This window comes from Lampris incognitus, chromosome 4 (assembly GCF_029633865.1).
Source record: "Lampris incognitus isolate fLamInc1 chromosome 4, fLamInc1.hap2, whole genome shotgun sequence".
In the NCBI taxonomy this organism is placed as follows: Eukaryota; Metazoa; Chordata; class Actinopteri; order Lampriformes; family Lampridae; genus Lampris; species Lampris incognitus.
In genome coordinates this window covers 22,851,329-22,876,372 of record NC_079214.1, presented here as the reverse complement: position 1 = coordinate 22,876,372, position 25,044 = coordinate 22,851,329, and the positions used below count along the sequence as shown (strand labels likewise).

Genomic DNA, 25,044 nt, shown 5'->3' with positions numbered 1-25,044 from the left:
TGCCTCTCTGACTTCAGTATCAAGGCAAAACGTCTGTTTGCCATTTTCCTCATTTTTCACCTTGTTGATATTGCTGAGTTGGCAGAAGAGAATATGCCAAAGCAAATTTAACTTCCTTAATGTCTTACCCCGGCAAGCCATGTTGGATATGTCATTACGCTCTAAAAAATGTTTTTTTCAGAATACTTCAATTTTCCCCAATTTCCACAATAGCAAATCAAGTTTTTTTTTATTCCCGCCCCCCCCCCTTTTTTTTTTCTTCTTCTTTTTCTTTCTTTTCTTTTTTCTTTTCTCCCCAATTGTACCTGTCCAATCATTCCACTGAGCCATCCCGGTCGCTGCTCAGCCCCCTCTGCCAATCCGGGGAGGAAGGCTGCAGACTACCATATGCCTCTTCTGATACATGTGGAGTCGCCAGCTGCTTCTTTTCACCTGACAGTGAGTGGTTTCGCCAGGGGGACGTAGCGCGTGGGAGGATCACACTATTCCCCCCAGTTCCCCCTCCCCCCCGAACAGATGCCCCAACCTACCAGAGGAGGCGCTAGTGCAGCGACCAGGACACATACCCACACACATCCGGCTTCCCACCCGCAGACACGGTCAATTGTGTTTGTAGGGACACCCGACCAAGCTGGAGGTAACACGGGGATTTGAACCGGTGATCCCCGTGTTGGTAGGCAACGGAATAGACCGCTACACTACAGAGATGCCCCCCCAATCGTGTTTGTATTTAAACAATCGGAAGCTTACTCTCACTCGGCCTAGTCTATGAAGAATTCATCGTCTTATTGTTGTCAGGCAATATGCACTGCTACTCTAGCATCACTGAAACACCTCCCCACAAAACTCAACTTCAACACAAAGTGGGTTGCCTTAGGCAGACAAAGGAATATTTTTTTCTCTCTTTTGGTTTTCCCTATTACCTCACGCACATCCTTAAACCCTGCCTTTCGTAGAGCGGTAAGATTTGGGACACTGCGCAAGAATTACGTTTTGATTGCTGATATTTTTTTTAATCTAATCTTTTTTTGATTTTCGGAGTGAAAGCACTGTGTGAGTTTTGCATAACATGGCGGTGAATGTTTGATGACAGCTAGAATAAAACAGAAATATAAGCATGTGACTCCCCAGATCATCTCATTGGTATTTACTGCCATTGAATGTCTATGGAGTTCTCAACACATGTACAAACTGGCGCCCATCCACAACAGACATGCAAACACACGTTAAGGATGTACAATACTCAACACTAAACCAGGTCTTCAGCAATGCCACAGGCTTTTCGGTAGCAGTCTCTAAAATTTGCCCCAAAAATGCTCTTAGAAGCTTTCATCAAAAAAACAAAAACATTTAAAATCTGTTACACTGCGACAGTCAAGCTGAAATTAAAACTAAAATTCACTTAGAATGAATACAGGTAACAGTTTGACATAAAGTAGTCACCCTCAGACAGGGAAATGTTATCAAGAGCCCATACGATGTAAATTTAGTCCCAGTAACATACAATAGGAATCACTTAGACAATACAGCCCCAAGGAAACAAGGTGGATAATTGATTTTAGATTTTTCTTAATCACTGAATGTGTTAACACAAATTTGAAGAATTGTTCTTCTCCCTTGGACAGAGTAGAGTACATTGGGACATATATTTTGAAATGTTCCTCTAATGCAAAGAAATCTGCTCAATATCAGTAAGGGTTGAATAGCTTTTACTGCTCACAATGATTCTGCTCTTAATGTCAGTAGAAATTAAAAACCCTCAGGAATACCTCCCTCATGCTTTAAAACCTTCAATCGGGAAATTAATTAACTCTTGTATCACAGTTGGCCCTTACAGTTGGAAACCTGGACAGAAGGTGCTAATAGTAACCACTGAGTATTGCATAGAGGGATTTTATAATGAAGAAAGGTTCAAATCCCTTTGTGTTACCTCCAGCTTTGGTCGGGTGTCCCTACAGACACAATTGGCCGTGTCTGTGGATGGGAAGCCGGATGTGGGTATGTGTCTCGGTTGCGGCACTAGCGCCTCCTCTGGTAGGTCAGGGTGCCTGTTCGGGGGGAACTGGGGGGAATAGCGTGATCCTCCCACGTGCTACATCCCCCTGGCGAAACTCCTCACTGTCGGGTGAAAAGAAGCGGCTGGCGACGCCACACTTATTGGAGGAGGCATGGTAGTCTGCAGCCCTCCCTGGATTGGCAGAGGGGTTGGCACAGTGACTGGGATGGCTCAGAAGAGTGGGGTAATTGGCCAAGTACAATTGGGAAGAAAAAGGGCAGAAAAAATGCACACAAAAAAAAAAGAGTCATTTAAGTTAGATGACTGCTTGGCCAAGAGGCACAAGGCACACAGTTAAAGCCACCCAAATAAGAAACACTCCGACAAAACACTCACTGGCGAATTCACAGAAGGATTGCACAGCTTTTGCGGCCGCTAAACCTGCACATATAAGACAAAAAGAAACCATGTAATTCTCAAAGCACTTGTAGAGGGTGAAATGCTCCCCTAACCGCACTGCTAACCAAATAGCATCTCAGTGCTCCTGTGCATGTATTTACTTTAGGTAATATGCATACATCTGGTGCAAGTTTGGCCCATTTCTCTGCAAATGAGTGTCATCGCAAAAAAAGTTGAATTCACAAGCACCAGCGCTAATAGGCACTCCCAGTTAGATTGAAAAGTGTCTTCAGAGTTGGTGGTAATTGAAGCCCATTTATAAGGGGTATCACGCCCAAACTTTCCAGTGATAATGGCACCAGTGACTGTAGCCAGGTGAAGGCATCATCATGCCAGGCATGCTTGTAAGCGGTTATTTCAAAGGAGAATGTCACTTTTTGATTTAACTGAGACCGAAATCATTAGCAGATACAGGTTACCAGGTCAAACAATTCTTGCTACACTTGATGACATTGACCCTGCTTGCTGTGTTCTTTGTGCAAAGCCATCATTTATACTTTGCCACATGGATATTGCAGTCAGACACAAAACAAGGGCAAATTGCTCTCAGCTGCAAAACTTTATGGGCGTGTTTGTGCTGTAATATAATTTTCGCAATATCTTTTGTGAATCAGACCTCGAGATGGGGCAGATTGCGGTTGCGAGTGATGCACAATTCATGGTGATATCAGCAGCCACAATCCACTCTTTGTGAATTTGCCTGTCAGTACAGAATGAGTCAGAAAAACAAGAGACATCTGCAGATAGAAATAGATGAAAGAGAAGGGGACATTATCAGATAATTAGAATAGTTATAATTACAATTAAGTTAAGTTCTCTTTCAAATTAAAATCCCATGATACGAGTGAAAAGTATTGTTTTTGCAACTGCGTTTATCTTTTTTTTAGTCAAACGTAGCATAACCATGTCATGTGACATGATACTTCAGTACAGTTTAACAACAAATATATAAATACTACGAGGTCCACTACAGAAAATTGCAGATGAACATTTAATATCTGGGAATTCACATTATAGACACTACCACTGACTATCCCTGTAACAAATTGGCCACAGTTTTGAACATTGAACATACACGGTCCAGCCATATACTAGGTATTGACCTCGTCTTGGTAATCTTCAAAAGGCGCAAGAGGCTGGTAAGCTGTAAGTATGAAGGTCTAGCCCTGCCTAGATCTATGGTTGTTAGACGACAAGATTGAATAAAGGGGGTTAATCTTTAAATTGAAGTCAGGCCGTGGTCTAAAGCCATCAACTTTTGCTTTGAAGAGAATAATGGCTGTTTTTTTTTGTCCAGTGTCCAGTCTTATTTCATCAACCCTCTGCGTATGACCCCATAAACCTTAACAGCACTGTCACAACACCTTTAATGTTGTAGACAGAGTTTTGCATTAACTGGAAACAGTTTTGGTCTCTCTTTTTTTAAATTAGGGAACATGGCACATGAGAAGAGAAAACAATGTTAGTTTAACAATGAGAATAACATTCAAAACATAGCTACGTAATAGTATAATCAAAGTACTGTGCATCTCAATGGATAAAAAATCCACATTTTCTGCCTGTTATCATACTATACAAAGTTCAAACACACATAGCAAAACAAACTAGAGATAAGTAAATAAGCAAAATAATTAATTAATTGAAACAGGCGAACGAACCAAACAAAAAGAAAGAAAGGAGTGGGGGTTCTGGCAATCAGAGGACAGAGATTGAAGAGAGTTGAATAACATCAAAAACATTGCCACTTATTATAGACCTTATCAGAATTAGTTCTCACTATGTATAGTCTTCTCTAGCTTTAGAAAGGAGGTGATATCACTTGAGCCACTGGAGGGAGCTTTAGTTGACTTCGAGTGAAGAAGGCGTCTTGCCAGCAAGGAAGCGAAAGCTAGAATATCTAATTGCTTGGAGGTATATCAGTTGTAGTCTTCTGAAAACCCAAATTTGGCAATACTGGGAGAGACATTTAAAGTTATCGAAAGTATTATTTGACATAGTATGGTAATTCTGCCAAAAGCAAGACAATAATGGACAAGAATAGAATCATATGAGTCAGATTGCAGGATGAAGCACAACATTTATCGTAGTTGTCGGTAATATTTGGATAAATTTGTGACAATTTAGCTTTGGAAAAATTATTCCTAAACAATATCTTGAACTGTATAAGTGAGACGAGCACAAGTTGAGCTTGTATGAATTTTGTTAAGAGCAGCGTACTACCAGTTATCCTCCAGGTTCAACCCCAGTTCACACTCCCAGGCAGCCTTGACTTTGGTAGCTGGTTAACTGTCATAGGACAGGAGTTTGTTGTAAACCTTTGACATGAGTGACTTTTGAAGGGAGTTGGAGCTGAGAAACTCATCCCATAGTTGAGTTGGATGTGAGGAGGGAAAAGTTGGAAGCAAAGATTTAACGCAGTGTCTAATTTGAAAATATCAAATGAGATGAGAGGGTGGGAGATGAAATTCGCTTGATAGATCAGCAAAGCTACAAAAAATACCATCCTTATACAGGTCTTTAAGACATTTTAGACTTTTATCATGCCATACAGAAAAGGTGGAGTCTGTAAACATGGGTTGAAATAAATGATTTCTCAGTAGGGGAGCTGAGGTAGATGCCAAAATAAATTTGAAATGCCTCCTGAATTGGTACTAGATTTTGAGAGTAAATCTTACTACTTAGTTATTTGTAAAGCCAGAAGGGCTGGTTGGAATAGAAGGGGTAGGAAAGATGAAATGCAAGACAGTGCCTCTAACTTGCCCCATGGCAGATCCGTTGATTTAAACCAAAATGAAATGTTGTGGATGTGTACCACACAATAATACAGTTGGAAAATTGGCAGAGATAGTCCACCATTGAATTTGCATCTCTGAAGTACAGATTTACAGATTCTTGCCCACACCATAGAAAGCTAGAAATAGCTTGATCTAATGGGAGAAATTAGCAGAAAAGAGGGAGGGTAATTTTCTGGTTACATTGATCCCCAGCTATTTAAAAACGGAGAGACTCAATTTAAAAGGGATAGCGGACTGTTTAAGTTGTAATTCCGAGGCATTGATGGGAAAGCATTCAGTATTGGCGATATTTACTTTATAGCCTGAGAATGAGCCTAATATCTGAAGGATGGGTAGAATTGCTGGTATAGAATGGTTTGTATCTGAGGCATACAACAGTAAAGTGATAGCTTGAATTTGATCTCCAATCGTGATATCCCAGTAAAAATAGGAGAGGACTGGGGTGTCCAGATAGCGTAGCGGTCTGTTCCATTGCCTACCAACAAGGGGATTGGCAGTTCGAATCCTCGCGTTACTGCCAGCTTGGTTGGGTGTCCCAACAGACACAATTGGCTGTGTCTGCAAGTGGGAAGCCAGATGTGGGTATATGTACTGGTCACTGCACTAGCGCCTCCTCTGGTCGGTCGGGGCGCCTGTTCGGTGGGGGGGAACTGGGGGAAATAGCGTAATCCTCCCATGGGCTATGTCCCCGTGGTGAAACTCCTCACTGTCAGGTGAAAAGAAGCGGCTGGTGACTCCACATGTATCAGAGGAGGCATGTGGTAGTCTGCAGCTCTCCCCGGATCAGCAGAGGGGGTGGAGCAGCGACTGGGACAGCTCAGAAGAGTGGGGTAATTGGACAAGTACAATTGGGGAGAAAAGAGGGGGGGGTGGTAGAGGACTTTAGAAAGATTGACAAAGGCTTTATTGCTACGGCAAACAATAGGAGGGATAAGGGACAGTCATGACGGGTGCCACGAGACAAACGGAAAAAACTGGATTGAATGCCATTGGTGGAAATACTAGCTTGTAGAGATGAGTAAAGGAGGCGTATCCAGGAAATACATTTCCCAGCTTGAATTTACTTAGTACAGTAAGCACGTAATCCTATTCAACCCTGTCAGACATTTTTTCAATGTCAACTGAGATACCTACTTCGGGGGTTATTGTGGTAGTTTTAGAGTTAATAATATTTAAGAGGGTACGGACATCATAGAACAGCTGGCACCCCTTTATAAACTCGGTTTGTTCATTGAAAACAATTGTTGGGAGAATATATTCCAAGCGATGGGCCAGAGCCTTAGCTAGGCTGTTAGCAAGCATCCACATTTCTTTAGGAGAAGGTCTGTAAGAGCCACAGAGATTTGAATCTTTATCATTTTTTAGAATCAGGCTTATGGAGGCTTGTCTTAAAGTAGAAAGGAGAGAGCCTTGTTGCAGCGATTCTTTATATACAGAATGCAAAAGTGGGCCAGATTAGCCTGAAATCTTAAAAAATTCAACTGTAAATCCATTGGGGCCAGGAGCTTTATTGTTTGCAAGATTTTCATAGCAAGGGTGATTTCCTCAACAGTTAATGATGAATTGAGTTCTTTAGCAACATCTGAGTTTATAACAGGGAAATTGAGACTATCTAAGAAAGAATTAATTTCAGTAGTGTCCGATGGAGATCCAGACTTGCGTAAAGAAGAATAAAAAGAGCAAAAGACAGAGTTGATGGTGGTAGGATCAATAGGCAATGCCTGATGAATCTTTTACCTGAGGGATCATACGAGAGGCTGCCTGGCGACGTAGTTGGTGAGTCGGCTTGCTTTATCGCCGTGTTTGTAGTATGTGGAGTGTGAATGCAAAAGAAAGCGCTCTGCATCAGTGGTTGTGATTAGATCAAATTCAGTCTGCAAATCAACACGACATTTGAGTTATCTGGGAGCGGGGCAAGTAACAAGTTGTTGATCAATTTTGCTAATGTTAATAGAGAGCGTTTGCAGTTTGGCTTTACGGGTTTTATTAAAATGCACAGTGTACGAGATATTTTGACCCTGTAGGAAAGCTTTTAGTGATTCCCATAGCAGTGAGGAAGAGACAAGTTCCATTTTGTTCTGATTAATGGTAATAAAATCATCAATTGGGGCTGCAATAAATTTATTGAGTTTATTTTCTGACAGAAGCAAAGTATTGAACCTCCATAATGCTGAGTACTGGGGTTGTGGGGAAAACTGAATAATCTAAGAAAGAGGGGCATGGTCAGAGATAACAATAGGGTGGTGTCAACACTTTGGAAATTAGTTCGGGATCAATGAAATAATAATCAGTCTAAGAGACAGACTGGTGAATGTGTGACAGAAGGAATATTCCTTAATATGGGGGTTATAGAATCTCCAAGGATCAATGCAACCATTGTTGGACATGAAATCAGAAACTGATCTCGACATTAATGATGAGGTCAGGGTTCGGGGATTAGAGCAGTCTAGATTGGGATCAGTTACACAATTAATTTCCCCTCCAAATAAAAGGAGGTTTTTATTTAATGAAGGGAGGCATTCAAGTAGCTTATTCATAACGTGTGGGTCATCAAAATTGGGGGCATAAATATTAACTGATAAAATGGGAACACAAGACAGTGTACTTGAGACAATTAAATATCTGCTGTTTTTATCAGATATAACTTTGGAGGCTGAAAACTGAATTAACTTGTCAATTAAAATGGCAACCCCTCTGGCTTTAGAGTTGAAAATCAAGTGAAACACTGCAGAAACCGAGGGGCATGTTAGGCTGACTTGGTCCTTGGTATGCATAGGGGTCTCCTGCAGAAACACTAGGTCACCTTTAAGTCGTTTCAAATGAGCAAATACCCTTGATCTCTTAATAGGGCTCCCCATACCTTTAATATTCCAGCTCACAAACCTCACAGGAGACCCAATATGTGGGATTCGTGAATTGCTAGTATTAGTGGCCATTTATTAAGTACTTAGATATAGAAAGAAAGTGAACATGAAGCCCACCTCCATCCCTCCAAAAAGAATAGATGGAAAAAAACCCAACACAAACTGCTGTTGGACAAAACAGCCTGAATACCAAACAGCCCCACCCCCTCCCCCCATAGCACTTGCATTGAACCCATCCCCAAACCATTGAGAACCCAGCGCTAAATCCACAAGGAGTCAAATCCTTAACAAACATGCTTGCGCCTTTTATCCTAATGGTAGCAGTTAGACATTGGTTCGGGCTTCTGCAAACTTAACAATAACAAACAACAAGGCACAAATAATTGTCCACTTCATCGTCATGACATGGTGTGTGGAGTAAATAATTAGTAATTGTTCATACTAATTGAGCGGTACATAATGCACATTATATGACTTCTCAGTTCTCTTACTTGCTCAGTGTTTTAATGAATGCCGTTGCGTCTTCTGGTGATTTAAACTCCTTCCTGGCTCTGTTGTGCATAACATGGAGGTGCACCAGGTATAGCAAGCCAAATCATATCCCTGGTATCTCATGGAGCTGTTGCTGGTGTCATAGAAGGCGGCTCAGGTGTGGGCTGTCTTCACAATGTAGTCAGGAAAGACAGATGACCATGTCTCGAATCTTGATCTGTTATTGGGCTCTGGCTTTCCACAGAATAACACAGTCCATATGATAATGTAGTTGAGTGACTATGGGGTAAGGGCGGTCACCAGGTTTTGGCTTCGGCTGGAGAGTGCAATGAGTGCAGTCCAAGAGGGGCTTTCTGAAGATTAAAAGCCCCCTTGAGCAGAGTGGAGATAGACACTGCTTTGGCAGTCTTCGGGGATACCCACTATCCTTATATTATGCCGTGATCTCGCCTCAAGATCCTTGCATTTATTTTCCACTCTTACCAGTTGAGCTGGCAGTTGTTCCACTTTAACCTGGAGCGTGGCGATGTCAACGGTCCAGGAGGAAAGCGAGGTTTTCGTTTCACCTATGGTATCCTTCAGAGAGGTTATATCGGACAGAGTGCTCGTAATGCTGGCAAATCTGATTTTACTGCCTGTAGCTCTGTCTCGATGGATGAGAAGTTCTCGCTCAAGGTCACCTGGAGCACGGTCTTGAAAATAGCCACCATCTCATTGTGAAGGCAAGAGAACAGGTCAGCCTTGAATTCACAGGGGGCAGTAACATCTGTTGGCATGGCAGCTCTCCCCGGGCGGGGAAAGGAGTCACTATGAGGAAGGAATGTGGTGTGCGGAGCTGGTCAGCAAGAAGTCTAAATTAAAGTATTGGGTAAAACTTAACTATGCTGAGATCAGTAGTAAATGATTTGCTGACATGCAAAATACGATCGACTTCTCGTTTACTTTCAAGACTCATACCGGAGTACATAATGTTTTGGTTTTGACACTGTTGCTGCCCGATCTGACTCAACCATTGATGTGAGTTGCGTATGCGCATGGTTGACTCAGAGCGGGCAGCAACGGAAAATAGCGTTGGTCAAGCAAGCTAGAGAGTGAATGAGGAGATGGAGCAGTGATAGCGCGAACAAATGTTTTTTTTGGGTTTTAATAACTAACCATGAGAGGTTCTTCAACTGGGCACAAAAAATTTTAGGCTGATAGGTCCAGTTGTTAGTGAGATTAGCAGCAGACATGCGTTCATGCAACCAATGCATAATCCCCTCCAGGCTACCGCTTAGTGGAGATAAAAATAAATCAGAATCAGGTTTATTGGCCATGTAAGTTTGCACACACATGGAACTTGACTCCGGTTTCGTGGCTCATAGTTAGAGTGAAAAATAATCAGAAAAAAATACAAAAGTTACAATAACCCGGTTGCCTCAGTGTGCACACCCCTAAACTTACACTTTGTTGAAGCACCTTTTCATTTTATTATGGCACTCAGTCTTTTTGAGTAAGAGTCTTATCAGCTTGACACATCTTGACTTGGCAGTGTTTCCTTGCAAAAACATTGTATATTCATCAAATTGCGAGGGCATCCCCTGTGCACAGCCCTCTTCAGGTCACCCCACAGGTTTTCAAATGGATTCAGGTCTGGGCTCTGGCTAGGCAATTCCAAAATTTTGAACTTTTTGTGAAGCCATTTCCTTTGTCAATTTGGATGTATGCCTTGGGACGTTGTCGTGCTGAAAGGTGAAATTCCTCTTCATTTTCAGCTTTCGCGCCAATATTGACTGGTATTTAAAGCTATTCATGATTCCCTCCACCTTGACCAAAGCCCCAGTTTCAGCTGAAGAAAAGCAGCCCCAAAGCATGATGCTGCCACCCCTGTGCTTCACTGTGGGTATGCTGTTCTTTTGGTGATGTGTAGTGGTGGTGGTGTTTTTTTTTTTTTGCCAAACATAGCTTTTGGAATTATGGCCGAAAAGTTGAACCTTGGTCTCAATCTCAAAGACCTAATTTCCCCTCGGGGATGAATAAAGTATTCCGATTCTGATTCTGACTCATCTGACCATAAGATTGGATGTATCTTTTTGCAAAATTTAGCCAAGCTTGGATTTTTTTTTTTTTTTTTTTTTGGTGTGAAAAGGCTAACGTCTTGCCACCCTACCCCATATCCCAGACAAATGAAGAATAAGGTAGATTGTTGTCACTTGAAGGGAGCAACCAGTACTTGCCAGAAATTCCTGCAGCTCCTTAATGTTGCCGTAGGCCTCTTGGCAGCCTCCCTGACCCGTTTTCTCTCTGTCTTCTCATCAATTTTTGAGGGATATCCTGTTCTTGGTAATGTCACAGTTGTGCCATATTTTCTCCACTTGTTGACGATTGCCATCACTGTGCTCCATGTTATATATTAATGCCTTGGAAAAATTTTTGTACTCCTCTCTTGATTGATACCTTTGAAAAATGAGATCCTGTTCATGCTTTGTAAGCTCTTTGTGGACCTTGGTGTTTGCAGTTGGATGCAACCAAGAAAATGTCAGGAAAATCCCATAGGAACAGCTGAACTTTATTTGGGGTTAATCACAGTCACTGTAATTGATGGCATGTAACTGCCTACTATTTTAGTTTAGTTTAAATGTGATTGGTTAACTCTGAACACAGCCACATCCCCTGTTATACTAAAAAGGTGTGCACACTTATGCAACCAGGTTATTGTAAGCTTTGTATTTTTTTTTCCCCTAAAATGTTTTTGATTATTTTTCACTTTATTTTTATAGGTTGCAATTTTTAAAAAGTGGAAAAAGTTCTGACATGATTCATATTGGTTTCATTTTTTTTACTTGAAAAAACCTGCCATTTTAACGGGTGTGTAGACTTTATATCCACTGTACATCGAGACAGTAAATAAAGGCTATCGTCTGCCCATGTGCTCCAGCCTGTGCCCTACACACCGCTCCTTATCTGGCTCTTTGTTCTCCTTTCAACACAGCATTCTGGTAATCACTCCACCCATCTTCAATTTCTCTCCCTCCTAACTCATTAATGAAGAATCTGACCTTTCCACCCCAGGCAGGGTTACAGGGTCAATCGCTTCAAGAAACACCACCCATCCCATACTTCATGACTATCTTTGTATCTAAATTGGCCTCTTTTGCACAAAAAGGCTTTTGATATTTTAGCTTTTATTTCTGTTGAAATATGAATCGTTACAGGTAGTGGAAATGTTTATGACTTCAGTAGCTTGGGCATGGTTGGTTCAGAGCCCTCCATAGTTTGGGTGGTTGTGATTTTGACAGCATTGGAATTAAAGTGCCCCGTGATGGCCTGGCAGCCTGTCCAGGGTGTATCCCTGTGCCCTGTGATGACCTGGCGGCCTGTCCAGGGTGTCTCCCGGCCTGCTGCCCAGTGACTGCTGGAATAGGCTCCAGCATCCCCGCGACCCTGAGAGCAGGATAAGTGGTTTGGATAATGGATGGATGGAATTAAGATGTATTCCGCTTTTGCACTTAATGTTAATCACTAAAACCGAAAGTGTGCAATATATGTGGAGTTTGAAAGCCCCCCCCCCCTTTTCTCTTCAATTTTACATGGCCAACTACTCCACTGTTCCGAGCCGTCCCACTCTCTGCTCCAACCCCTCTGCCAATCCGGGGAGGGCTGCAGACTACCACATGCCTCCTCCTCCGATACATGTGGAGTCGCCAGCTGCTTCTTTTCACCTGACAGTGAGGAGTTTTGCCAGGGGGATGTAGCACATGGGACGATCACATTATTCCCCCCAGTCCCCCCCACCCCAAAATTGCAACTTGATTGATTGAATGCATAAAATGTGTCTTTAATTGTATCAAGAATTGTCATTTTAAATTATTCTTACTAAATACCGTGTTTATATTGGATTAAGGTGTTATTTTGTGATGTTGAAATGAAGTCAATCAGTTGATCTATTTATTGTGCATTTGTTTCAGAAAGGGTACTACCCTTCTTATCAATGCCAGTTGTTTCACCTGCACCAGAAACTATTTTGCTTGTTATGAGCGGGATGAAGCAGTTTATGTGTTCATGATCATAATTCAGTCATGTGAAAGATTTAAGATATGGTGGTTTTTATACAGCTCAGACACATTTCAGGGATTATAATTATGGACCATCTTTCCATTGTTTTGCTATATGTTTGCATGCAGTCAGTAATCTTTTTAAGGTGAATAGATGAATTAAGATGATTGTGCGATTAAGGTGTCAACACTTGATTGCATAATCCGATCTCTGACTCCCTGGATATTCAAATTATGGAAGTGGAGTTAAGTTGTATGCGACCCTGCTTCCAACTTTGTGTTCAAGACTTTTCTGAAAATGTGTCCGCGTCTGGTTTTTTTTTTTTTTTGCCTGTCCAAAAACTTTAAGAGGTTAAGCTCCTTCGTTTAATTTAGCATAATTGCTTGTTTTTCAGTCTTATTCCAGAAATATGGTTGTTTGGCAGCTGTTGTGATTTGTCTCTCATTTTCGGTCAGATGCCAGTGGCGGGAATTCTGGAGGGAATCCCTACTTTTCCGGTGCATGTGCAAACCAATTTTTCGAAAGAACTCAGTTGAAGGTGCATATAAAACACAATAAATTGAATGTTTGACAAAAAAATTGGGACGTCCGGGTAGCATAGTGGTCCATTCCGTTGCTTACCAACATGGGAATCGTCAGTTCAAATCCCCATGTTACCTCCAGCTTGGTCGGACGTCCCTGCAAACACAATTGGCCATGTCTGTGGGTGGGAAGCCGGATGTGGGTATGTGTCCTGATCGCTGCACTAGCGCCTCCTCTGGCCGGTCGGGTGCCTGTTCAGGGGGGAGGGGGAACTCGCGGGAATAGTGTGATCCTCCCACGCACTACGTCCCCCTGGTGAAAGGGGGACGTAGCCCTCCTCAGCCCTTCTCAGTTCGGCGGAGGGGGGGGGGGCAGCAACCGGGATGGCTCGGATGAGAAGGGTAATTGGCCGAGTACAATTGGGTGAAAAAAGGTGAATGGAAAGAAAAAAAGTCTAGCTCTGTTGGTCTTGTTATGCTTGTGTCGATTTAGACCTTAATTTGGGTAAGATGGTACGGTTAGGGTTTTAAATGGCAGTTGCAATAATGAAATTATTACCTTAATCTGATTAAAATCTAATGTTTAAACTTGCATGTAAACACACTGACTATTTACTGGAAAATAAATTAGTCTGCCAGTCGAGGAACAGCACTTTGACCGACTGGGACATTTTTTCGCGAGTGATAAACTTGTGGGCAAATCCCAAAACGCATTTGGTGAAACTACTAAACTGCTTAAAAATGTTCTAGCCAGTGTCGGAGTCAGCCAGTCTTCAGCAGGTGTCTAATTCAGCTGAATTTGGAGGGAGTTCCCTAAACCCTACCACATATTCCTTTAAGCTGCTCATTCTCATTCTATACTTGATTCTAATTAAAAATAGTCAGTCCAACTGTGTGTGTGTGTGTGTGTGTGTGTGTGTACGTGTACGTTTGTGTGTGGGCTCAGTTTGCTCTGAGGCCAGGTAAGACGGTCGCTATACTTTTACACGACTCTCGGCTGCTCCATTCTGCTTTGCTAAGCTTCAGCAGATGACACACATTCATGCAACATCATTCATAAGCTTTGCTGGCAAACCTGTGCTGATGGTGTGTTTAGGTTTGGTTAATCTGTTGCCCACGCTGTGGGCTCACCACCGGGGATGAGCATTGGGGTAGGGTGCAATGCAGGCCAGGCGGCAGGCAAAGACGGGGAACCGCGCGCTGCGTGCCGCGTGCCAACTTCCAGCATCGCAGACTGGTCCAGGAGGACCGACTGGGAGGAGACCCCGAGGTAGACCCAGAACTCGCTGGAGGGACTACATGTCCATTATGGCCTGGGAGTGCCTTGGGATCCCCCAGGAGTAGCTGGAGGCTGTTGCTGGGGAGAGGGATGTCTGGAGTGCCCTACTTAGCTTGCTGCCACCGCGACCCGACCTCGGAGAAGCAGCTGATGATGAGAGAGAGAGAGCGAGAATCTGTTGCCTCATTGCAAGCAGAGTGCCAACTCCCTCTAAAGATGGACAGTTTTTTCTATGAGTTTAATGCTTCCAACTCAGTCTAAGTTGGTACATCGATTAGAGGTGTAATGCAGTCGGCAGGGCCAAGCTCTTGCTTACGCTGCACACCCTGAGTTGAACGTATAGGCTGGTTTCCAGTCACAAATCGAACCTTATTCAATTTGCAGTTTGTGTATAAACCCCTTTGCACGACGCAATCCTGCCCTAAGCATGGGTCGTATATGTGTTGTCAAAATAACATCTGGGTCCCAGCCTTGGATTTGCATTGCCTTTTGAACACCGACGTCATCACTCTCTCACAACCGCAATACCTCATCAGCCGATGGTAAGAAGTGTTGGGGTTGGTAGCTCAGCACCTCGATTCAAAAGATGATTCCGGGCAGGGGTGTGGAAAATTAAGCACACACCAAGGCAATTAAATCGAGAATTGTGTTTAATTGGATTCGATAGCACTAGCGCAGGCGCTCAGCATTTCCCATCTAAAATGCCCTGCTTCAACCAAGTCCTAATGTGCTAACATGCATTTGCTCAGTGCTCTCTCTCTCTCTCTCTCTCTCTCTCTCTCTCTCTCTCTCTCTCTCTCTCTCTCTCTCTCTCTCTCTCTCTCTCTCTCTCTCTCTCTCACACATACACACAGACACACACACAAAGTGATGAACTCAGCCTGGTGAGGTCTGATGAGTCTGGGGGAACAGCGTCCTGGTCGATGTAGATCTGTGGAAGCAGCAAAGGCAACTGCAGACTGAGCTGGAAAGTTCTGCCTGTCTGAGACAGGAGGTAGAGTGCAAAATCCAATTCACTTGCCTCATTAAGGTTTTTTGCTGGAGTTAACTTCCTTTTGTGGCTGCCGAAGGGATTTGATGCTCTCCTTGCCATTGTGCTCTTGAGGTAGCTGTGGAGCCTCAGGCTGACCCATATCCGGATACGTTTTGTTGTGCGTGCGTGTGTGTGTGTGTGCACGTGCATATGTGCATACATGTGTATTTAGGCAGAGGTGCATCAGCTTCTGGCCATTGTCTTGAAGGTTGTATTCTGAAATATTATTGATCCATAGACCGAATAACTTACCATGAGTTTTTTTCTTTTCTCCCCAATTGTGCTTGGCCAATTACCATATTTTCCGAGCCATCCCGGTCGCTGCTCCACCCCCTCTGCCGATCCAGGGAGGGCTGCAGACTACCACATGCCTCCTCCGATACATGTGGGGTCATCAGCCACTTCTTTTCACCTGACAGTGAGGAGTTTTGCCAGGGGGACATAGCGCGTGGGAGGATCATGCTATTCCCCCCCAAACAGGCGTCCCGACCGACCAGAGGAGGCGCTAGTGCAGCGACCAGGACACAAACCCACATCCAGCTTCCGACCGCAGACACAGCCAATTGTGTCTGTAGTGACGCCCGACCAAGCCGGAGGTAACAGGGAGACTTGAACAGGCAAGCCCCATGTTGGTAGGCAACGGAATAGACCGCTACGCTACCCGGACGCCCCAAAATACAATGTTTTGCATGAAACACTAGTAGATGATTTGAAAGGCCAGCCCAGTGCTGTTGAGCTCAAAGAGATACTATGTTTTTTTCTTTACAATGACAGCAAGAAATATGTATCTCTTGCTTTTTGTAGAAATCGGTATTCACTTCTCTATTGCCAACAATGTGGGACCCTCGTATCATTATGTTGTGTGTTGACATGCAATCAGAGCTTTTGACAGGGTTTGAAGACTGTGCTTCACCTTTAGCCAGGAGGGGCATTTCAACAAGTTTTAGCTTTATCTTAAAAGTGGGATTTACCCCAGAGCTAGTCTGGGGTAGGGAGGATTGAAGAGCTGTCTGTTGTTGGCGATGGCGAGAAGGGGTGGAAAAGGTTTATGGAGGCAGCTCACCACTCAGCAGCCCTTCAACACCACTTCCTGTGCTAGCAGGAAAGCACATATACAAAAATATGTTCATTCAGTTCAGTCTTTTTCTTTCTCTCTCTCTCTCTCTCTCTCTCTCTCTCTCTCTCTCTCTCTCTGTGTGTCTCTCTCTGTCTCACACACACACACACACACACACACACACACACGCGCGCACACGCACACTCCTGCATTACCAAGGGGACCGCCACAGTCAACCCAAGCATTCTGGAGGGCTTTCATGGTAATAAATCAATATGGAGTTCTTCTCATTATGAACAGAGCGGCCCTGTTTTTAGAAACGACTTCTCTCTCATCCATAAACAAACCCCAGAATACTATTTGCAGTTTACACATTATGAAATCTTTAATTGAGGCCCTTGTACACAGTTGTTGGAAGTGTGGCCTGCAAGTGTCTGTTTCAGATCAATGTCTGCACAAATGCAGGAAATAATTATTTAGCATTGAGATGAAAGTCAGGTCAGAGCAACACAAGCAGCCTGTGGATCCAGTTTTGTTTTTTGTTTTTTAAATTTAATTAGTGCTGTATGTCTCTCTGCACCAAGCAGAAAATTAGGGTGTACCATTGAGGATAAGCGATTGTGCTATACCAGCGTGTTTGCATGTGGGTGCATGGGTGTGTGTATATATGTCTTGTTTTAAGGGGGAGTAGAAGGCCTTGTTGGCCTTCTAAACTCCCAAATCTGTCTTTAATATGGATCCCCGAGATCCTGTGCTGTGTTGTTTTACTCATCAGATCTAAGCTTTTGGCCAAGCATAACCTATATATTCAAATTTCAATATATTTCCAAATGTTGTCTTCATAGCTCACTTCAATGCTCTGTTAACTTTTGTCCTTGGCAAGGTGGCACCATAGAAATCGGGCTTGGGCCGGCCTGGGGTGAACGCATACCTTGCGGCTTGCCCACCACATACACAGCCAGCAGTTACCTCATAAAGCCCAAAAAGACCATTAAAATGGCCCAGATGCTAGTACAGTAGTTATTCTTTTATTTATTCACTCGCTTCTATCTTTTGTTTTTTATTTTTATTATTATTATTTTGTTTCTTTTGTTTTCTTTTTGTGTTTATATGTGATGTACTGTAATGTAACCGGGCTGTTGTCTCTCCCCATTACTCTACATCTTGTACACTAATGACTGTCGCAGCAACCATACCAATAGACGCATATTCAAATTTGCGGACGATTCGGTGGTTGTAAGTCTTCTTGAAGGGGAGGAGGAGCAACACAGACCTGTGGTCAATTATTTTGTATCTTGGTGTGATGAGTCCTTCTCCACTTAAATGTGTCTAAAACTAAAGACATGATAATCAGTTTAAGAAAGACTCCTCCTAGTCCTGTACCAACCAGCATTAAAGGTGCCGACGTTGAGCTTGTGGACAGCTACATATCTGGGGTTGTTCTTGGCAAAAAAGTGTGCTTTGAAACTCACGTCGCTTCCACATCAAAGAAGGTCCAACAAAGACTTTTTTTCCCTGAGGAAAATGTGGACATGTAATGTCTCCTCCCAGATGATGACTCTCTTTTATACAAGTTTTATTGAAACACTTTTAATGTACTGTATTGTGGCTTGGTTTGGTAACTTGACTCTGGCCAATAAAACACAGCTTTGATAGATTCATCAAATGAGCTAGCAAGATTTCAGGGAGAAGCCAAGCCCAGCTTACTGACCTTTATAATAGGAGGGTGTTCAGAAAGGCTACTTCCCTTCTGGAGTGCGAAGGTCACCCCCCCAGGCCAGAGTTTGAGCTGTTACCTTCAGGTCGTCGGTTGAGGACGCCCTGTATTAGCACTAAGAGATACAGGGCTTCCTTTGTCCCCACTGCCATCCAGTTGTTAAATAGTAGATAGTATGCATCTGTTGTCTGCAGTTGGCTTGTTTCCTTGGTCTGTATATTTGATATTTGAACTACTTTGGTTTTCCTTGCCCACTATATCCTGTTGTCAGTTCCGCCTTGGTGTTCGTATGTTTTGTCTTTGTGTGAGAGTTTTTATACTGGCTGCAAACTAATTTCCCTGCAAGGGACAATAAAGACACTTTGACTTTGACTTTGTATTTCAATTCTGTTCTGAGAAGGGGCCTTCAGACCGGGTTAGGAATATATAGAGGCGAGCAGGATGTGGGTAAATGGGGTTTGGGGATGTTAAAAAAATATCAGAGTCTTTCAACTGTAATTGTTCAGTTCGAGTTGTTTTCCTTGAAAAAAGAAAAAGAAAAGAAAACTTGTCTTACTGCACCTGTTTCAGTGATATATCCATGAACACATTATATAAGTATATAATGTAACATAATGTATATAAGTATATCATTTGTAACTTGATAGCAGAATTCTGCCATTGGTTTTATACTTTGGTCCTCATTTCTCCTGTAGGTCTGCCCAGGTTTATCAGCCAACCAGCACCCACCAGTGTCCATGTGGGGGACAGCCAAGTTCTGGCGTGCGACGTTAACCCAGACCTGGTTCCTTTCTCCCGATGGGAAAAAGACCGTCAACCTTTGGACCTTAGTGCTAGGCTCGTTCAGCTGCCCAGCGGAGCCCTGGTGGTCAGCAATGCTTCAGAGGCAGATGCCGGACTCTACCGTTGTCTGGTGGAGAATGTAGGGCCAGCCAAGTCCAGCGACGAGGCCCAGCTACAGATACTTCCAGGTAATCTCATGAGAAAGAACTACCATGAATTAAAGTAAGATCTAAAATAACAGCCGCATTAGCAGTGGAAGTACTTATTTCATCTTGTCTGACTAGAAGAGTACACTCAGTAGAATGCAGATCCCCGCCAGGCGTATCTCCCCCCTTCGGTGCTCGGACTTGGGGGGGGGGGGGGGGCAAGCTGAGGAGTTGGCACTCATTTGTGGTACTAAACAGGTTTTTCAAAGGTTTTGAATCACAGCAAGCACAAGAGGTCCTTGACGATACAGTCATAACTGTGCACAAAAATTATTAGGCTGATAGGTCCGGTAGTATGCAAGATTAGCTGCAAACAGACACACACACACCCACACAAATGCACGAACAAACCCAATAACAAAGCAAATGTCACTTAATGCCATCTTGCCAAATATCTTGACATGGGAAAAAGACATTTGTTTTCGCATTACTCTGAGACTTCATAGCTATTAATGGTCATGATTTCATTTACCTGGCAGAGGATTGATGTTTAACACTTTATTTGGTTGTGAGTCCTCAAAGATTTTTTTTCCACTAATGTCATGCTGAAAACATGCATTTCCTGCTTTTCTTTCTTTATTGGATTTGTTTTAATGTTATTCTGCACCCATTCCTGATGATTGTGCACTGACTGTATTGCTACAAATATGGACCCTCTTCTACAGTCCATTGAATTATGGCTGCATGATTCTGGATGAAATGGGAATCTCCCTTTTTTTTTTTTGGCTTAGAACTGAGATCACAATTCTGACTCATGATTCTTAGACACACCTACTACTACTACTACTTTCGGCAGCTCCTGTTAGGGATTGCCACAGCGGATCATCCTTAGACACACCAATTTTGTAAAAGAAAAAAATGTATTTATTACAGTCTTTCTCAACACATGCAATGCATGCATAAAAGCAATTTACAGATTTGAGATATGGACAGAAATTACAACTCAGATGTCTTGAAATTAGTACCAACACAATGTTTTGAACACTACATTGGGTTTTCCTCATCTTTGTGGCTAGCAGGGTTTTGATTACTCATTTGGAAGGTGACTAAGATTCATATTATGGACGTATTAACATTACACTCTCCTCTTTTCTGTTGCTTCATGTTCCAAAACTAGGGGAGTCTCCACAAACATTCTCTTAGAAACCGCAGGACTAGACAAAGATCACCTAACCTTAACCCTAAACTGATTTACTTTCTAACCTTTACTCTAACCCTAACCGCCATCTAACTTAAACCTTAAACTTAACCACTGCCTTGCCTTAACCATAAACTTAACCACTATAGTTGCCATTGGTACGACGCGTGTCGTTTGCTTTGAACAAGTTAGGAAATGGAGACAACCCATATGAGCGGCATGTGAAAAAAGTGTATCTACTGTAAGTGACATCAGACTATTGCGTATGCATTGCACAAGATTTTAAAGTCATTTTATTTGTACACTGCTTGCTGAGAATGTGAATCAGCAGTCCTTGCCAGTCATGTGGTTTCCTAGAGAATGTTTATGGAGACTCTCCCATTCTTCTTGCTGCTTCTGCATGTTGTGCTTGTATTTACACGGAACAATGCCATCGGTCACAGCAAAAAAGGGGTGCTTGGTTTTATGCACAGGTTGTCCAATTACAAATGCTGCAGAATAAAAGCTGTTTACAATTCAAATCACTTTGAGAAATGAATCGCGAACACGATTTTTGATAAGATTAATTTTGCAGCTCTACATTGAATATATGATCTAGGTGACCACACTTTTTAATTAACGAGGTGCATGGTTTGTCATCTGCTGCATCATTCATTACCTCTAGTAAAAACAAATGGACACATCTGACCTGGCCTGAAAGAAAAGATTCAAATGGAACTACAAAGAGAAGAGGCGTAACTCTGGTTGGGGTTATCAGTGAGGCTGCAGTAAGTCAGTTGAAGAAGGGCTGAATTCCATGGTGGTAGTGTGTCTTGCCTCCCAACCCCCTTAAAATTTGTATTTACTGAGTTGTTGTTAAGCACTCAGCTGCTGCCAGCACAGAGAAGATATTACATGTCATAAATTGGAGCCCAACAAGACCCTGCCAGGGACCTTAATCTCTCTATATGTCTCTTCTAAGGATTTAGCAGTGCAGTGGCAAAGGCTTGGATGTGTATAGAAGGCACACATACAAAGCAGTGTGGGGATATTCAAGAAGATTTAGTTTGAACTTTACCAGCTGTTCCAGAGTCAGAAATTAACTTGTTTTTATCTTGTTTCTTTTTTTTGGAAGTCAAGATGAATTGATTTGAAAATATAATTTGGGAGGTCGCTGTTAGAGATACTGAAAGTTGAAAAGGGGTGTGTAATGGGGTCACTTGCATTGTCATTCCTATCTTGAATTGAGATCCAGCTTTCAAATAGGGTGAGTTGAGATCTATCTTAACCAACTGGGCAATGATGACACAAGTCCTACATGTGAGTTGGGGTCACAGAACCTGAAATGAACCATAACCTTATGGTCATAGCTCGGCATTACCTTTGGAGTTGGTCATAGTAGGAATTGAGGAACATATCTTTGAACCCCCGAAAGAGTTTATTCCAGTTCAGCTGTCTCAGTTGTCATCGCAGACATCAGTTAATTTGATCATACTTGCTTAAGTGTCAGAAGACACGCCCCCTCAGACTCGAGTTCTTTTGAAGTTTTGGAGATGGATTACACCCGTTAAGCGGAAGGTTTCCTCCTCTGCCTCACCTCAACCTTAACCCCAACCCTAACTCTGACCTTAAATTCTCCCCTCCAGAAACAGGAAATGAGAGGAAGCTGGAGTTCTTGGTGCAGCCTGTGGCCGTGACTAAGGTGGTGGGAGCCAGTGTGCTGCTGCCCTGCGTGGTCACCAGTTATCCTGCAGCTAACCTACGCTGGATGCTTGGTGACAAACTACTGGAGGAAAGGTACGATTATGAACTTTGGCCGTAGGATGGGATGTGATGTTAGGTTCAGGTCCTCTACCATTGAATGATGTAGAGATAGAAATAAAAGAATCTTGATAGAATGTCAAATACTCTCAAAGCTTGTATCCACGTCCTGCTCTGCATGATGTGGTAACCTTTGCTAAACACATGCTTATCAAAGCCTTTTTCCCCAGCTGTTTTTCTTAAGCTGTACAGCGCTCTTCAAGTAGGTTCCCAAGGCTCACATACATTACCACCCTCTCAGCAGTTGTGGAAACAGAAATGTGCTGTTTTGTACCCAGTGACGGTGGCCCCCAGCACAAACACTCTTAAGCATTGGTGCCTGCTCCCTGAGGTGTTAATGCTATTCTGCCACTTTTGCCCCAAGAGCCCTTTTTTGGGGGGGGGGGGGGGTGGACGTGCCAACAGTGCTACTTGAACTGAGTGATGGGGCTGCTAGATTGCCATCAGGGGAAGTTCACAAAAAAAAAAGCAGAAAGAGGGTAATACAGTGCCTGTGCTCTCACCATGATGGCTCAGGCCAAGCTGTTCCAAATGCCTTGGAGTGAACAGCACTGGACATGGAGAATTTCCTCCTCACCAATTAAAAATTAACTTTGTTTACTGCTCCCACTGAGTAATAACTTTGTGGTCAACACATAGAGTCAACACAGTGTAGCTGGATTAGGGGGCTATTCGTCATCATTTATAGGCCCCAACTGGGAATTCTAACTTAAGTGAAATATAAATGCGAGACCATAACACTTCAAATGTAGGGTCAACGACAATATCATTAGAAAATCTGATTTCTAATCCCCCACAGAAGAATATTTCTCCAGATACAAGTCTTTAACACCATATGGAATTGTCAGTGAATACCTCTGGCTGGGGGAGGGAGCTGGCTAATAGGGTGGTTATTAAACTAGCTTGTATTAATTACAAAACACTGCCCAGATTCTATCCTTGCCCCCAGGGTACCTCCATCTGTAATTAGCAAGCAAGCGTTCAACAAATGTGGAGGTCCCTCCCATATTCCAGAGGACCCAGCCCCTCCCCCATGCCCCAACCTCAGAAAAAAAGAAGAAAAAATGAATAGATTGTGTGGTTGAATACATTACCAAGATGTTTGAGAGTCTGAAAGAAGGTCAACAGAATTTTCTCTGTTGACATTCTGGTTCTTAATACTTGAGAATCTTCTGTTCCTCAGGCTTCACTTGACAGAAGGAGAAGCTGTAGTCAGTCAGTAATTGGAGTAGTCAGGGGGAGGGGTGTGGTTGTAGATGGAAATGGAAAAAGAAGGGCAAATCTGACTGCCTAGGACTTCTAATTGGGCCTTGGAATGGAACACAGCAAAAACAGTCCCCTGAAAGTAGTCATGGCAAAACTGCAGACTTGAAGGAGAAAGTTGATTGAGATGTATCTGAACTTGTGAGTTAAAGGCAGGGTGACTTGTTCATGACAACTTTACTGAGGATCCTTCAAGGTGGTCATGTCTCTACCACACACGGGTTTTCTCTCATGTTTGTTCTCTTTCCTTGTTCACAATAGCATCTCTGTTAGAGAAATCTGGTTATAGCACTAGCCAGAGAGAAGTAGCTGATTCAAAATGAGGGCAAAATGAAAAGATGTGTGGTTAATTCAGAAAGTACTGTATGATTCATTAATGCCTAGATGTCCTCAGTATTTTCATTTTTATTTTTTGCTTGTCATTCTGCTAGCTGAGTAGTTCATGAGAAATGTTTTTACCTAGCTTTTAGGTCAGTATAAATACTCCCCTTGTTTTATGAGAAATATTTTATTTATTATCTAAAGGTGTTGGAAGAAAGAGTGGTGTGGTTTTCTTACTACATGTCCATTTTGCAGACCGTTCAGTTTTGGGTCCATTGGCACCCTTTAATCTATACTATGACAGATAGGGACACAGTAAAGACCTTAAAGTGCCAATGTGTGGAATAGAATAGCTAGTTGTGTAACTGTCAGTTCTTAAGAATAGGTTTCTCCTCTACTGAGTCCAAAGCTCAAGCTAGAAGGAATATCACCCCTACACCAGGGACATCAATAGAAACTGGCAAATTGTAACTGGTCTACTGGTTTGGTGACAGATACCTGTTGGTTTAAAGTAAATAAGCTTCAGAGATTGGGAAGAGGCTCTAACCAGAGAGCGTCCTCAGTTGAGTTACTGCCTGTGGCATTAAGCAAACATTGTTTCTCCACAGAGCCTCCTAGTGTTGGAGATCCAGAAAAATGTTAAATCTGGAGCAAAACGTTGATATTAATATTTTCTAGCATTACTTGAATTATCATGCATTTTGCACTGTTTATTTCTACTGAAGAAAAAAATATAAAAATGAAAAGTTAAATCTGATTATCACAGAAAATTGAATCAGTTCATCTGGATACAACGTTTGTTGAGAGAGTGTCCAGATGACCTGATTCAACTTTCTGTGATTTTCTTACCTGGATTATTGAGCATGCATAAAGACATTATCTCTGAAATGCTTATTTCAGTCAGACTTTAAAAGATGTTTATCAGAATCTACACTGACAGGCATTCATATCTCAAAACATTCACTGGCGTCATGGCCTTATCTTCACCTTTACGTAGACTTTAGAGGGAAGTTATTCCTAAGGACACCAAACTCACAGTTTATTCCACTTAAGATCAGCAATAACATGACAGTGTATAACACTCCATCATAGTCTTCCTTTTAACATGTTGAATATACATCCCTTTCAACCCCTACCCACCCAACCCACACACACACACACACACACCCTTTATGTCTTCAGTAGCATGCTCAGTTTCCAGAGTGCAACGAGGGTGGGGTCTTTGAAATCACCTCCACGGTTTGGAATGGTATACATACTAGGCTTGACTGCAATCATGAAAAGG

At 42.7% G+C, this 25,044-nt stretch overlaps 1 protein-coding gene across 1 annotated transcript in view; it reads left to right on the top strand.

Annotated features, from left to right (window-relative positions):
• neo1a (neogenin 1a) overlaps positions 1–25,044 on the top strand; it is a 232,067-nt gene that overhangs the window by 106,966 nt on the left and 100,057 nt on the right. The window contains exons 3-4 of the mRNA XM_056278452.1: positions 18,944–19,219; positions 22,001–22,151. Coding sequence (XP_056134427.1) covers positions 18,944–19,219; positions 22,001–22,151 — 427 coding nt within the window. The remainder of the gene's footprint in view (positions 1–18,943; positions 19,220–22,000; positions 22,152–25,044) is intronic.